At 30.0% G+C, this 16,518-nt stretch overlaps 1 protein-coding gene across 4 annotated transcripts in view; it reads right to left on the bottom strand.

The window, feature by feature from the left end:
- Nucleotides 1-776: 776 nt before the first annotated feature.
- Nucleotides 777-16,518, bottom strand: part of LOC143047767 (uncharacterized) — a 35,105-nt gene continuing 19,363 nt past the window's right edge. For 3 of the 4 annotated variants that reach the window (XM_076221013.1, XM_076221016.1, XM_076221014.1), the window contains 13 exons: nt 15,967-16,059; nt 14,995-15,155; nt 14,007-14,126; nt 13,125-13,260; nt 12,324-12,418; nt 11,260-11,439; nt 8,559-8,654; nt 6,227-6,547; nt 5,903-5,971; nt 3,960-4,072; nt 3,160-3,262; nt 1,302-1,495; nt 777-986 (listed from right to left, as the gene is read on the bottom strand). In XM_076221013.1, the coding sequence (XP_076077128.1) occupies nt 917-986; nt 1,302-1,495; nt 3,160-3,262; nt 3,960-4,072; nt 5,903-5,971; nt 6,227-6,547; nt 8,559-8,654; nt 11,260-11,439; nt 12,324-12,418; nt 13,125-13,260; nt 14,007-14,126; nt 14,995-15,155; nt 15,967-16,059 (1,751 nt within the window). In that variant the 3' untranslated portion in view covers nt 777-916. The remainder of the gene's footprint in view (nt 987-1,301; nt 1,496-3,159; nt 3,263-3,959; nt 4,073-5,902; nt 5,972-6,226; nt 6,548-8,558; nt 8,655-11,259; nt 11,440-12,323; nt 12,419-13,124; nt 13,261-14,006; nt 14,127-14,994; nt 15,156-15,966; nt 16,060-16,518) is intronic. The other variant, XM_076221017.1, reaches the window with a different exon arrangement.

Here is a 16,518-nt window from a genome sequence, read left to right as displayed (position 1 = left end):
AATGAATATCGATGGGTGTTTAGGAAAAACACTCTATTGATCATAATATTTTTCTCATATAAGGCACTTAGCATTAAAATCATTCTTGACCATTTCCTAAGTCAACTTTGAATATAGAGATTCTCTTTCCAGTGTTCTCAAAATATTTTTTTCTAAAAGCAGTAAGCAATTTAAAAAAAAAGTAATAATTTTTTTTTTTTACCATTTAAGGATTTAAAAAATGATTTGCTAGATTTCTTACTTTTTTCTATGCATAAATCTCTTTTTATGACATACAAAATGTATCAGAATCAAATGAATTCTAACGACCTACTGTTCCATTAATTTTAATCATCTAGTGCATGAGATAAAACAAGAAGTGAGAATTTTGTTTTTTCATGTCTTTTCATAGATTTCATTTATTTACTTTTCCAATCTACTTGGCATCAGCTTTATACATGTTATATGGTATAGCATACAATTTTCATACACTGCATATAAGATGGAGAGACATTAAAAAAACTAATGTAAAATCTAAATTTACAGAGCATTGATAAAATTGCACTTCTTTGTCTTAATGGTTGCCTATTACAACAGAAGCTATCAAGTGGTAAATTCTATAAACTGTTTCAGAATAACAACATAAAAACTATATACCTCTCAACAAAAATCAGGTAAAAAAAGTCAAGCTGCAAAGCATCTAAATGTAAATTTAAGCTTTTTCATGTTTAATAGGAATAACTGTGCGGTAATTTTAGAATTGCATTTAATTAATTTCTAATAAACAGACATATTTTGAAAAGTTCTAGTACTTAAACTTGACAAGAAATTTTGATAAATATATTGTGGATAGATACAGAATAAATCTGGTCAAAATGTATCATTCTTTTAACTTTAAATTGTTTTCTTTAGTTTGAAAGACTGTCATTAACAACATTTATCGAGCCTTCTTTCTCTTTTCTCTAAGTTTAGCTTCTTTCTTCTTCTTTTCTTGTTCTCCAATAGGTCTGGAATTAAAAAAAGACAAGTTATCAGGCTGTTGGATTCCTTGTAATGTCCTGTCAGAACTTTTTAGCTTTTTTTTTTTTTTTTTTTTTTTTTTTTTCTAATGATACTCAAATTTACTTGTATTGTCAGGTATGTTTGTCAGGTATGTATATTTTCTAAAGTATTCTTGTAATTTGTATCAAACATAAAATACTTTTGTGGGTGCCAGTCAAATGAAATGGCTGTCAGAAAGCTTAATATCAGAATCATAAGATTTTTTTTTATACACCTGGCAAATATTAACATTCAATAGCTCGTGATCATACTGAAATTACCTCATATAAGTTTCCATTGGCCAGTTTATAAAATATGAGTATACAAAAGCTCTGTTAATTCCCTGACTATGTCGTATCTTGTTCAGATTAGATTTGGCATCAATATTTGTATCTCGTCTCTGTATGGCTTCTTCTCTTCGTTTTTCTGTATCTTGTTTCATCCTTTCTCTCACTTCCTCTTCTAATTGTAGAAGCTGTAATAACAGTCAAATATTTGTCTCTTTCTACATTGTTCTATACGAATATTAATTTACAGTATCTGGCAAACGGATTAAGCCTAAAGGTTATTTAATTCTGTCAAATACTTAAGTTAGGATTTGTTCCGAAGGGACAGATGTCCTATGATAAATAGTCAAATACTTAAGTTAGGATTTGTTCCGAAGGGACAGATGTCCTACGATAAATAGTCAAATACTTAAGTTAGGATTTGTTCCGAAGGGACAGATGTCCTACGATAAATAGTCAAATACTTAAGTTAGGATTTGTTCCGAAGGGACAGATGTCCTACGATAAATAGTCAAATACTTAAGTTAGGATTTGTTCCGAAGGGACAGATGTCCTACGATAAATAGTCAAATACTTAAGTTAAGATTTGTTCCGAAGGGACAGATGTCCTACGATAAATAGTCAATACTTAAGTTAGGATTTGTTCCGAAGGGACAGATGTCCTACGATAAATAGTCAAATACTTAAGTTAAGATTTGTTCCGAATGGACAGATGTCCTACGATAAATAGTCAAATACTTAAGTTAGGATTTGTTCCGAAGGGACAGATGTCCTACGATAAATAGTCAAATACTTCAGTTAGGATTTGTTCCGAAGGGACAGATGTCCTACGATAAATAGTCAAATACTTAAGTTAGGATTTGTTCCAAAGGGACAGATGTCCTACGATAAATAGTCAAATACTTAAGTTAAGATTTGTTCTGAAGGGACAGATGTCCTACGATAAATAGTCAAATACTTAAGTTAGGATTTGTTCCGAAGGGACAGATGTCCTACGATAAATAGTCAAATACTTCAGTTAGGATTTGTTCCAAAGGGACAGATGTCCTACGATAAATAAGTACTATGATTGGATATCTTAACCTCAGCGGTAAGAAGCAAGTCAATATTGACAAAAATTACTTTTAAAGTCTGGACAGGAACTATTTTCATCAAACCACTTATGTTGAAAAGAACTTATAAGATGAAACTTGACGCAAAAAAAAAATTCTCATTTAATGATTTTTTTTTCAAAGAGCAATAAATCTGTCAAATATTAATAAACTTAAGAAAAATGCATACAATGTTTGACTTATCACTAAACATCTATAAACATAAACAAGTGGAAAGCTGGCACTGCCTACTGATGCACCTGAACTGCACATCTATTTAGAAAAAAACTTTTAATTTTAAGAATTCAAAATACAAGAATGCTTGGAGGGACAAATAAAACAAGAACAACTATTGCAAATGTTCACCTGTATTTAAATTTATACTTCACTTGTTCTATTAAAACAGTTAAAATGCATTGACTGTATATTTCTATGTCATATTCAGTTCCCAATATAACTTTTCCTTATGAATATGTAAATAGTCGATGCTGGAACTATATTTAATTATTCATGATGACCTCTTCTCAATCTGTCTTTGTTTCAAATGTATACAACTAACTATATCATTAATAATTGGTTCATAAAACTAAATTTTGTTATGTATGCATGACAAACCAATGTTTTGCAAGAACACTAACAAATGAAATTGGATCATAAATACCCTGTCCTAAAAATTATATTAAGTGCTATCTTACTATAACAAATTACTATCTACATGATTCTGTTTAGAAAGGTTTAAATGTGTAAAACAAATAAGCTACCTCATTTATTCTTGCCCTTTCTTCTGCCTGTCTCTTCAATTCTTCTTGTTGTTTTCTATCCAATTCTTCCACTTGTCTTTGTTCCTCTAAAGCAGCGAGTTCCCTGTTACAACAAATATGACCATTGATATACTAGATTCAGTAAGGATTGTGAAAGTTTTGTACAGAAAGATTGAATTCACAAGGTTCTATATAATACCCGTATCCCTGCACTATATATGTTCATCAATTGTCATAGTGATCGTCATTGTGCAGGATAATTGTTCTGTAGGTACTTAATCACAATTCCCTAATGACAGCAGTGCTGATTGTCAATTATGACCATGCAATTTGCCTAATAATTCGTAATTTTTGAAGGAATTGCATTGAACTCAAAAGTTGTCTATTGTAAAATCCCTTACTTGTTGCATTAATTTTTCAAGGTGCAATTATCAAGTTTTAAACTATTTTTTTTTTAAATGTAAGACAATTTAAATTTGAAATCTAATGGTCTAATTCAATTAAGCATGGAGATTGGGGGGTTGGGGGGGTTGGGGTTGGCCAAGTGGTCTAAATAGTTCTACAACTGTAATAACAAGCCTGTCAACATTGAGGTTGTGAGTTTGAACCCAACCTGTACAAGTGCACTTGACTCCAATCCTAATTGACTATGACTGTCGTTTTTCTATTGAAAGTCTATGGTTTTCTCTGGGCACTCATGCTTCCTCCACCAATAAAGAATGGCCACCAGGAAATAGTCCAAATGTGGCACTCAAATATCAACAATCAACCAATCAAACGATTAATTATGCATGTCTTACCTCTTTCTCCTCTGTTCCTCTAACAGAGCCTCTTTCTGAGCTTGAACAACTTCTTGTTGTTTTCTTATTTCATCTTGCTCCACTTGAATTCTTCTCAGCTCCTCTTGTTCAATCTGCATATAAATACAAAGTTATGGAGAAAACTGTCTGACTTTTACAATGATGGTTTCAAAAATAATTCAGTCTTAAAAATTATTTTAACAGAAAGACGCAAGCACTCTAAAAAAGACTATAATATACATATAAAGATATCTAAGAAAATATACAAGATATCATTTTTGCTGTTTAAAATTTCCCTTTAAGTTTTGAAGATTATAGACTAAAACATAAACTATAGGTAAAAATCTTATTAAAGAGCAAAAACTAACTCCTCTAAAGAGGCAATTGACAACTTCTTTGTAGATCTAGTATTGCTAATAAATACATTATCACCAAATGAGGGTTGGTAGGATGTGGTGTCCAGAAGTAATCATTTTTTCATGGATCCTGATAAATTAACCCTGAATTCCAAACTCCCAATGGGAGTAAATCCTGAATTCCAACAAAAATATAAGCCCTATGCCAAATTCCTGTAAAAATTGAGGTCTAATACTGACTTCACAAAAAAGGTCCTTGTCCCTTTTAAAATTGACAAAGCAATCAATAAACATGCAAGAATATCCTCATCTTTTCATAAAATAAATGGGAAATGTGTCCATGGGACATAACTGAAGTACAGTAACATTAATGCTACCCAAATTTGATGTAATAAGTACATGTATTGTGTATAAGTCTCATACCATTTGGTTAGCAAACAGAAACGAAAAATTCAACAATTTTTCCATTCACAAACAAGCATAAGTCTAGATTGGTGAAACTGACACCATCAACAATCAAACATGAAATGAATTTTATGGTAATAAGCATTGTTTATAAGTTTCATAACATCTGGTTGAGGCAAACTAAAATTAGAGAATGGAAACCAAAAATTCAGTATTTTTTTTTATATTTATAAAGGATAAAGGGGCATAACTCGTGAACGGTGTAAGTGACGCCTACCTATTTCAAACTTGATCAGTATTATATAGTAATAAGCATTGTGTATAAGTTTCATAACATTTGGGTGAAGCAAACTTAAGTTACAGGACGGAAACCAAAAATTCAGCAATTTTTGTGTTTAGAAAGGGCAAAACTCAATAACGGTAAAAGTGATGCCACCCAATTTTGAATTTGATCTGTATTTAATGAATGGCTATTATTTATTTTGAATTTATTGAACCATAAAATTAATTTTTGACTCTTCACATTGAATAATCCGCGAAGCGGATTATGTAACATGTGAAGAGTCAAAAATTAATTTTATGGGTCAATAAATTCAAAATAAATTATTGCCATTCATTATAAATAAATTTTTCGATCAAAAATAAGGCTCAAAGAACTTTTTATATTATTGATATAACAATAACAACGTATGTACACACATGTTGGCGTATGAATACACAACGTCAGAGTGGGCGTGTCGCCATAAAAATTGACAACATTGAAAATATAACTAATACTTTTAACCAATCAGAAGACAGTAAATACACCAAATTTATTTATTAAGTGGTAATAAGGATTGTGTATACATTTCATAACATTTGGTTGAGGCAAACTAAAGATAGAGAATGGAAACAAAGTAATAAGCAATTTTTATGTTTAGAAAGGGGTATAACTCAAGAACGACAAACGTGACGCCACCCAATTTCTAACTAGATCTGTATTATGTGATAATAAGCATTGTGTATAAGTTTCATAACACATGGTTGAGACAAACAAAAGTTAAAGAACGGAAACAAACTTTGGGACTTACGTACGTACAGATGGACAAGGATAAAACTTAATGCCCCCTACGATGTGGGAGGGGGCATAAAACCCACTTCAAATGACTGCTATAAAGAGTCTCAATTATACACAGTTCATACCTCTTCCTCTAATGCTCTTCGTCTATCTTCTTCTTCTCTTTCTTGCCTGGCAAATTCTTCTTCCATTTCCTGGAAAAAGGTAAATTTCAAAATTAAGCACATTCATTATAATTAGTCAATAAAAGGTGATCTGTAAAATTTCATTGAAATTATGACTTTTTTCTTGTGTAATGATAGACAAAAAAATATAGCAATACATGTATACTTATTTTTCTTTTTGTTTTGCACATTTGTCATGCTGCAGACAGAACAAAAAATTTATATTATTAAGTTTTAACTCTATAGACATTTCTTGTAAAAACAGTTTTTATGCATCTATCTTACCTTTCTCTTCTTTTCTTCTTCCTTTTCATCTTCCTCCTTTTTAAGCCTTTCTTCTTCTTGTCTTTTCTTTCTTTCTTCATCATCCATCAACATCATAATTTTTTGAAGCTCCCTCTGTCGAGCCTCCTCTTTCAGTTGTTTCTCCTGTTGTTTTCTATCTATCAACTGCTGTCTTTTCCTGGCTAATTCTTCTTTCTTCAGTTTAGCTTTTTCTTCCATTCTTTTCATCCTTTCTTCTCTCAATGCCTGCCTGACATCTGCTTCCGTCTGCTCAGCCATGTAAGCCTCTCTTTCAATTCTTTCCAATTCCATTTGTACCTCCTGTTGAATATGAATATATAAAAAATGAATTTAACTGAACAATTCAATATCAATTCACTTCTAGTAAGCAGTATTTTTTTCTGAAGTTAAAATTTTTAAATACATGTAAAAGATAATTTTTTTTATAAAAAACATTTTTTTTTCATTCAATGTTGACAAAAATAATTTAATAAATCAACAAAACTAAAGCCTAAACTCAAAGCCAATACTAGCTTAACTGAAAAAATAATACTGCGGAAGGTATGTTGTACTCATAACTATGAATTTTAATATATGACATTTGGGTTCACACTTTTAGTGAAATGACATATTTCAAGACTAAGAGTTTTCAGTTGAATTAAGGATCCAGTTCAGATAAATAACATATGAATATTTACAAGACTTCAATTTCGTTGGTATAATGGTAAACTTGGTTTAAATCATATGATTATTCACCAACAAAAATAAAAAAATAAACTAACTGTAAACCAAAACAGAAAGAGAAAGAAAGTTTTACTTTATCTGACACCTACAAAATTCTTTCCATCACCAAATCTGAATAATTCCTAAATTAATTCTTTTTATTGAAAAAAAAAAAAAAAAAACGAAACAGAGATACCTCTTTAATTTCATATGTCTATTGAAATGAACAATGAAAACTTACCAATAGTAACTGATATCAGGGTCTGGATAGGGGTTCATTTATATATTCTTCAATTGTTTGCCAGTTTTTTTCAATTCTTTCTTTTTTGCCAATTAATATCTATTTCTTTCTCTTACCCTCTGATAATGTGAGTTTGTGACACTTATCAGTTATTTTGGCAACCAATTACATATAGTTCAGAATAGAGAATTATAATAACTCAACAATAAAAAATGTTGAAAAAATATCACCATCAAAATATAACTTTAGAAAAACTATCACATGTACCAGTGGAACAAATAATTGTTATTTGGCCCTTTAATTGTATTATGCAGACACACAAATTCCAGAACAGATTTCTGATTTTCTATACTAGCAATAAAATCACTCATAAGTTTCAACATATCTAAATAACCCTGTAGTGAAACTTTCTTCCGTAAAAATCAATTTTACATAAACCATTCCAACACCACACTGCATTACTTACATTGTCTGTCTAAAAACAAAAGTCATATAAATGTATATTTATTATCAGTTTTTATATAACTTCTTAAGCGTGGAAGCTGTACAAATAACCATTTAGCAGTAACAACTCCAAGTCAGTATATCATACAAAACCTTTTGCCTTGAAACACCATGGTCAGAAGAAACTACTTGTGTTACCCCAAAACATTATCAAATTCATAATAAAATAGTACATCTGCATTCTCTAAGATGACTCCAGTTAAGTTTTCACCTGAACCTTGACTTCTATTTTTAATTGAAAGTCAAGATAATAAGCAGACTTCACTTTATCTGTTGTATCTGTTATCATAAAATCAATATGATAGATGCAATCAAAGTCATTAAATCTCTATTTTGTAGCCCATGCATTTCTTAACCTTTAGTGATATTCAAATAGTAAAAAACACAGGACTGAAGTACAAGTGATGACATACCAAGATCACAAGACTAACTTTGGAATCATGATCAAAGTCACAAGACTAACTTTGGAATCATGATCTGTAGGTTAGAAATGCTGAAAATTAAAGGCATAGAAAACATCTAATTAACACATATGGCATAAGATAAAAAAAAACAACAAGAATGTGTCCCCAGTACACGGATGCCCCACTCACTCTATCATTTTCTATGTTCAGTGGACCGTGAAATTGGGCTCAAAACTCTTATTCGGCATTAAAATTAGAAAGATCATATCATAAGGAACATGTGTACTAAGTTTCAAGTTGATTGGACTTCAACTTCATCAAAAACTACCTTGACCAAAAACTTTAACCTGAAGCGAGACGAACGGACAGACAGTCCAGAAAACATAATGCCCCTCTACTATCGTAGGTGGGGCATAAAAAAATGTTTAGATTTTAACTCTTATTGAGTCAATTAATTTACCTGTAATTTATCTTTAAATTTCTTATCGTCAGCAGACATGCTGTTGGATTGTGCTGCAATCTTCTCCTCCAATGCTCTAATCTCTTCCATACGTTGCTGCAATATCAAGTAATATTTCTTAATCCATATTTATAACAGCACAGCAGTTGTAGGCATATTTATACAAGGAATTTTAATGAATATTTGAGTATCACTAAGGGATAAACATATAATTTTCAAAAATGATACTCCATTATTCAGATTTTTTATTACTTAATATGAACTTATGAGTAAGTTTCTCCTTGAAAAACAAATAATAGCAACTGTTATTTCATTACGCAGTTCATCTTGTAAAAATTTAAATACACTGAACAAACCAACTTGTTGAAAACGAATGTTGAATGTTGAAAACAAATGTTGAAAGTTTAAAATGGAATGTTGAAAACGACTTTTGAATGTTGAAAACGAATGTTGAAAACGAATGTTGAAAGTTGAAAATCGAATGTTGAAAACGAATTTTGAATGTTGAAAACGAATGTTGAATGTTGAAAACGAATGTTGAAAGTTGAAAATCGAATGTTGAAAATTAACGAATGTTGAATGTTGAACACGAATGTTGAATGTTGAAAATGGATGCAAGAAAAAAAAAAGTTAAGATTTAAAGCTTATAACATATTTTGAAGTTATATAGGAGTATGCTATAGAATTGGAAGCGAGCTCGCATCCAATTAATACTTTTCTAATAATTTTGCCAGAAAAAGAAAACCAAAATTATACCGTACATTCCTGCAATTTCAAATCTTTCCATATTCACTTCAATCATAGTAATTGATGTTAAAACCTGTGCAGATCCTTTTACAAAATGTGTTTTGAACAAGTAACTTTTATGTGGTTTTCTGCTGACAACCTTTTACCACATGCACCAAAACTGATAAAAAGTTATACATAAAATAACTGTATATATACAGGTATAAGTGACATAAAGTCTATTTCATTTCTAAAAGTATTGGTCATGAATATATGACATTTATAATTAACATGGAATATGTTTAACATTTTGATTTTAGATCAAATTTTTCTGTTAAACAGAAGTGATTATTCAAATTCAAATGAGAAACATATTCAAATAATTTAATTTTGGATGTAACGCGTCTTCTTATTGGCTGATGTTATTTTGTTATCAGCCCATAGACATAATTAAGTCATGTGACCGTGACATCATCAACGTTTTTTCATGGTTTTCTACAGTTTAAAATGGAATTTAGAATTAAATTATAAAAAATGACTGTAAAATTTTTTTTCTGTCTATTCGAAATAACATAAAAAAATATGGTGCACACTGTTAAATAACCCGTTACACGCGTTATTCAATGTGCACCAAATTTTTTATGTTATTTCTTCATCGTCAGAAAAATATAACAGTCATTCCTTAAATGTCCAAATGCATTATGTATGTTTTAACTATAATTTCTTGCATCTTCGGACAGCAATCCTGTTAATGCCCATGCTCAAGCATTATCATTAGGATTCATGCTCTTTTAAGTACATAAGCAAACATAAGTAAAACATTTACTATGCTTGAAAATACAATAGTAAGCAAACAAAAAAGTATAAATCTAATTTTTGAAATTTTATGAAAATTGGCAAAGAGTCGATTAACATATATGTAGTAATAAATTTGTTTTCGGCATGAAAAGGGGTCTAAATAAATACATTTGTTTTAAACTGATATTCCTTGTTTTAAAATTGTTTTATTCATTTACAAGGCTTGCAATATCTGTTCCATGTAAAATATAATTTGGTCTGAATGCAATCTGATTAAAAATGTTAATTGTGCATAAATGCATTATATGACATTCTTTAACACCATGCACTTATAAAATGAACAATAAATGTGTACCAAAAATACACCATGCCCTTTACTAAAAACCATGCCCTTTACTCAAAATCATGCCCTTTACGCAAAAACCATGCACCAACTATTATACTTACTGGTGAATTAGACTTCAAATCATAAATAAAAATATATATTATTCATTCTGTAACCATTTTTTTTTGTGAATGTATATATTTTTCTCCAATGTTTGATTGTTTTGTATGAAGGTTATTGTTTTGTATGAAGGTCATTGTTTTGTATGAAGGTTATTGTTTTGTATCAAGGTAATTGTTTTGTATGAAGGTTATTGTTTTGTATGAAGGTTATTGTTTTGTATCAAGGTAATTGTTTTGTATGAAGGTTATTGTTTTGTATGAAGGTTATTGTTTTGTATGAAGGTTATTGTTTTGTATGAAGGTTATTGTTTTGTATAAAGGTTATTGTTTTGTATTAAGGTTATTGTTTTGTATCAAGGTAATTGTTTCGTATAAAGGTTATTGTTTCGTATCAAAGTTATTGTTTTGTATGAAGGTTATTGTTTTGTATGAAGGTTATTGTTTTGTATGAAGGTTATTGTTTTGTATAAAGGTTATTGTTTTGTATGAAGGTTATTGTTTTGTATCAAAGTTATTGTTTTGTATGAAGGTTATTGTTTTGTATCAAGGTTATTGTTTTGTATCAAAGTATTTTTTTTGTATCAAGGTTATTGTTTTGTATTTGTATCAAAGTTATTGTTTTGTATCAATAATATTGTTTTGTATCAATAATAGTGTTTTGTATCAAAGTTATTGTTTTGTATCAATAATATTGTTTTCTACCAATATTTTTAGATGTAATCTATCTTACCAGTTTTTCTTGTTCTTTCAAAGCTCTTATTCTCTCCTTTTCCATTTGAAGAGGATCTTTGCCACCTTTAGATTTTTTAGACCTCACACTACTACTGCCACCAGATTTTTTACTTTTTTCATCCATCTTTTTCTGTGGTTTCCCTTTCAGTAATTTTTCTTTTGCAAGTTCTTCTCTTTTCTTTTTTGAAAAAAAAAAGATATATTAGTCTTATTTTTTTTAATTCCTATTTCATAAAATGATCAATTTCATAGAAAATACCTTTTCTGCATATAGACCTTATCTTTGCATATGGTATTACATTAAAATACAATAAAAGCAGTTAAAACATTAGTACCCTTCTTACAAAGGAATTGGTTATCTTTGTTTTACTACAAACACATAAATATATTACTATTTTTAAGAAAAAAGTTACCATTTGGATCTTTAATGTATCATATTTTTAAAAAAAATTGTACTAATATTGACTCTTTACATTGGATACAGTTGGCTTTACATTGTTAGAATGATTGTGGCCAAAAGAGATTCAAATAGTCTTCATAGATTCAGAGGACAGTTCTTTTTTATGTTTACAATGAATAGAATTCAACATCATTTTATCTCTGCTGGATATTTGTCTCATCATCAATCATACCATAATTTCTCATTTTTATTAAGAAATGAGAAAAGCCACATCATTACAAAAAGTTTATGTTTTACCAAACTGTCTCAGGTTAGGGTGAAGGTTGGCTCCTGTTAAAACATATAAACCTGCTGTATTTTAACACACCTTTTCCATGTCAGGACCCTGTTGTTCAGTTAAGTTGTTGTTTTTGGTGTGGTTCATAAGCATTTCTTTATTTTCTTTTTTTTATATAGATTACACTGATGTTATTCCTGTTTGAATTAATTACACTGGGCTTTTTAAGGCCCTTTATAGCTTGCTGTTTGGTTTGAGCCAAAGCTCCATGATAAAGGCCATACTTTGACCTTTAATTGTTAACTTTTAATACACATTGTGACATGGATGGAGAAGTGTCTCATTTCCATTCATACCACGTCTTCTTATTTATATTTAGATTTACCTTCAGTTCTTTCTTTTCCAATTCTAATTCCTCTACTGTCATTCCTTCCCCTTCATACGATGTATTACCTATCTCTTTTTCTATCATCCTTTGTTCTTAAAGAAGAAATACATCACACACATATATACTACTACCTTGAAGTCATCATTATTCATCAGATATTAATTTTCTTTAATTTTGTGGGTATAGGTTACCCATGAATTCAAATGTTCAACTAGTTATAAATTTTCTACAGGCTTTTATGCAGACTTTTAAAAAACCATGAAATGAAATATTCATGAAAATACATTTTAACCTCAATCCAAGAAAATGGGAAAGAAGGAATATAAATGACCCCACAGTAGTACATTCTGTTGGGGTCAAACCTTGTAGTTTTCATTTGATACTAGTTAAATTAGTTTTCATTCAACATGTTGACAATTCAAAGTATCAGATAACTTGAAAATGGTATCCCTTATAACAGATCTAAAAAGCTCTGTAAGTTACAACTCATCATTATCAAGCTAATAACCTAATACTAAGTCATTCTGTTCTGCAGTAAAGAAGAAAAGTGTGAAGCAAACTTTGCTTATTTAACATATCGAATTATTAAGGTTATCAGCTAACAAGAAGACATGGCTTTGTGTTGAAAACAGTACTTTGACCTATAACTGTTAACTTTTTATACATTATGACTTGGATGGAGATTTGTCTCATTGGTACTCATACCACAACTTCTTTAATATTTATTAAAAAAAAAGGCAAACTGACAATGGTACATCAAAATACATCCTAAATTTTTACAGAAAAACTGTATCTTACTTTCTGCAAATTCTTCTTCTAGCTGTAGTCTTGATCTTTCTTTACTTCTATTGAGGGCCTCAGTAACAAAGTCAGGCATAACGCTATGTTCATTCTCCGGGGGTAATGTCACTTTCTTCCTTATAATCTGTGTAATCTAATAGACAAAATCACAGTAAAAATATCTAATTGGACATATATGCCACATCTCTTTTCAATCATATGTTGATTCCTACAGCAGTTTGGTAAGATGACAAGGTACAAGATTTATCCTCTTCAAATACTTGTACCAGACCTATTTTCAAATGTTTCATTTATTATGTTTATACCAAGTCAAGAATGTTATGGTTTGTTTACAGTTGATCAGTGATGATGCAGTCTCAATACTACTTAATTTTTTTTCACAAAGGGTGTATTTTATTTATGAAATTAAAATTGTAAACATATTCCCACTCATAAATTTAATTTAAACAAGATTCTGTCCATAGTACATGGATGCCCCAATCGCACTATCTTTTTTCTATGTTCAGTGAACTGTAAAATTGGGGTAAAAACTCTAATTTTGCTTAAAAATTGGAAAGATCATATCATAGGGAACATGTGTACTAAGTTTCAAGTTGATTGAACTTCAAATTCATCAAAACTACCTTGACCAAAAACTTTAACTGAAGCGGGACAGACGGATAAACAGAGGAATGAACAGACGGATGAACGAACAGACAATCGAATGGATGCACAGACCAAAAAACATAGTACCCATAAATGGGGCATAAAAATCTTATCAGAATTAGGAGCAAAAATGAAAATATAACCTTATAAACAGTTTAAGCTCAAAACATTACAAAATGTAATCTTAGCAAATAAAATACTTCACAGTAATGCTTTTCAAAACCCTATACCGACCTCGTCCTGTTCTTCAGGTTGTACAGATGTTATATCTATAGCTTTAGAGACATCGGCAGGGGTCTTTGTTGTCTTTTCTTCCTTTTTAACTTTTGTAATTTGTCCTTTCTTTTTCTGATCCTGTTAAGTATTAATACAAATCTACTGTCTACATACTACCACAAACACCATTCTACTTTGAATACTTTTAAGTAAATTATTATTTCATTATCACGATTATTGTTAAAGCTTTAACTCTTAAAACAAAAAAAAAGAAGCAAAAAACATTTTCATTCCTAGGAATGAAGGATCATTTGAAATAATTGAGTAAATAGTATGTTATTAGACAGAGCAAAGAAACATTGTCATATGTTCTACTATAAGAAAACAAATCTACCAAAAAAATCAAAATATCAAAAACAAACATAGAAATTACATTACTAGAGAGAATGGTAAAGTATAAATTAGCAATGTCACAGAAAAAAACCCTAATACATCAAAATCAACACCTAAAACTATTGATGAATGCCACAATAAAGCATATTAACAGTTTTAGAAAGTTTTAATACAAAATTACATCTAAGATTTTAGAAAGTTAACAAAATTACATCTAAGATTTTAGAAAGTTAACAAAATTACATCTAAGATTTTAGAAAGTTAACAAAATTACATCTAAGATTTTAGAAAGTTAACAAAATTACATCCAAGATAGATAGAAAACATCTACCAAAAGTTAATTCAATTAGACTTCTCATTTACTGCTGACAATTCAGATTTTTTTGTGATTTTTTTTTATTATTGCGAAAATTGCTACAGGTAAAACACTTCCCATTTCCAATTTGATAGCATTATATATATGCTACATTTCTTTAAAATGCAATACTTATCTTCAATTTGTTAAATCAAAAAAACAATAATAAATGCACCACACAAATTACTAAATCTACTTTATCTTAATGCAAGAATTTTTAAACCTATTATACTCGTAACAATATTGTAAATGTTTTACCTTTTTAGCTTGTGGTTTTGACTGTTGTTTTGATTGAGTTTTTGGTTTAAGGTAATCTGGTATAGTAGGCATGGTAGGTAACTCTGCCTTTTTCTGGGCAAACTTATCTTCAACAATGGATACCAATGTTTCTGGGTCAACATCTTCCTCAATCTTCTCACCTAAATTTGTTTATTAATAAATATATTTAATCAAACAATGAAAGTAAAGTAGCAAAGCTATAAAGGCCCTCAGATACTACTAGTGTAAAACCATTCAAACAGGAAAACCAACAGTTTAATCTATAAAAAAAAAAAAACGAGAAACAAGGAACACTTATGAATAACATCAATAAAACGATAACCACTAAACAACAGGTTCACCTGACTTAGGACAGGTGGAAACATATGCAGCGGATTTAAATGTTTTAACAGGTGCCAACCTTCACCCTATTATCCTATCCAGACAAAATATTCTGCCTCTAAATATTTCCTCTTACTCCTCAATGGTGTATGCTTAGCGACCACCAGGTCGTTTGACCAATTCAGAAGAATCCACATTACCCCCCTTACTGTTGTTCAACGCCTTGTAGTTATTTAAAGTATGCAAATTGTACTTGGACTCAGAATTCCAATAATCAAACAGTCAAAATACTGGAGTTGAGCGTTTTTAAGCACAAATCTAGTACTTCAGAGTATTGAGTAAGTTTATGAAATAACTATGTCAAAAAGTGTATTTCATAGTTCAACCTGCTTCAAATTTGCTTCTCTTTGTCATTCTTTGTGACATTGATCACTGGTATGATCTTCTCCAGCACTAGCTAGCATGTATTAGTTGTTGGACGTTTATTTTACACAAAGTGGTCAATTTGTCCAGCACTTGTTTGCGTACCAGTAGACTATTTACTTTACACTGGGTGATTACAACATGTTTAAGTACTGTTTTAGGTTAGTTTTTTTACTCATCACACTATGTCTACAGTTTTGTACTAACCTAGTTTAGAAGAAGATTCTGACCTAGGTCTTGGTGATACTTTATCTTCAGTAGCTATATCAGTAGATCTGGGTGTTGTTGGATGTGGAATTTCTATTAACAAATAAACAATGATCTGAATTAGATGTATTGTAACTTTTTACACTAAGAGGACTAATACAGTTACTACCATTCAGCTTTTATCCCTATAAAGTTGAAATTTCAAGAAAACAGCTGTATGATATATAATAGCAATCAATGCATTAGGTAATAAAATTAGGGAATAACAGTACTGTAGTTGAAGAGTTGCTGCTGTCAACTGGAGATTTGACAGTTGCAAATACATTTTTACTATTGATACTGAACAGAGCAAATGAATTTGAATTTGCCATCAATTCCCCAATTGACAGCAGCAACTCTTCAACTACAGTACTGTTCAATTATGAAATAAATCAATACATTTAAGCTGGGAAAACTGTAAAAATGTATAAAAAAAAAAAAAAAAAAAAAAAAAAAAATCTGTGAAACTTCATGCATGTTTTAGTACATAAGGGTTATACAAAAGAAAAAGTT

This window comes from Mytilus galloprovincialis, chromosome 10 (genome assembly GCF_965363235.1).
Source record: "Mytilus galloprovincialis chromosome 10, xbMytGall1.hap1.1, whole genome shotgun sequence".
NCBI classification, from domain to species: Eukaryota; Metazoa; Mollusca; class Bivalvia; order Mytilida; family Mytilidae; genus Mytilus; species Mytilus galloprovincialis.
The sequence above is the reverse complement of the archived record's forward strand: the minus strand, read 5'-3'. Positions and strand labels throughout refer to the sequence as shown.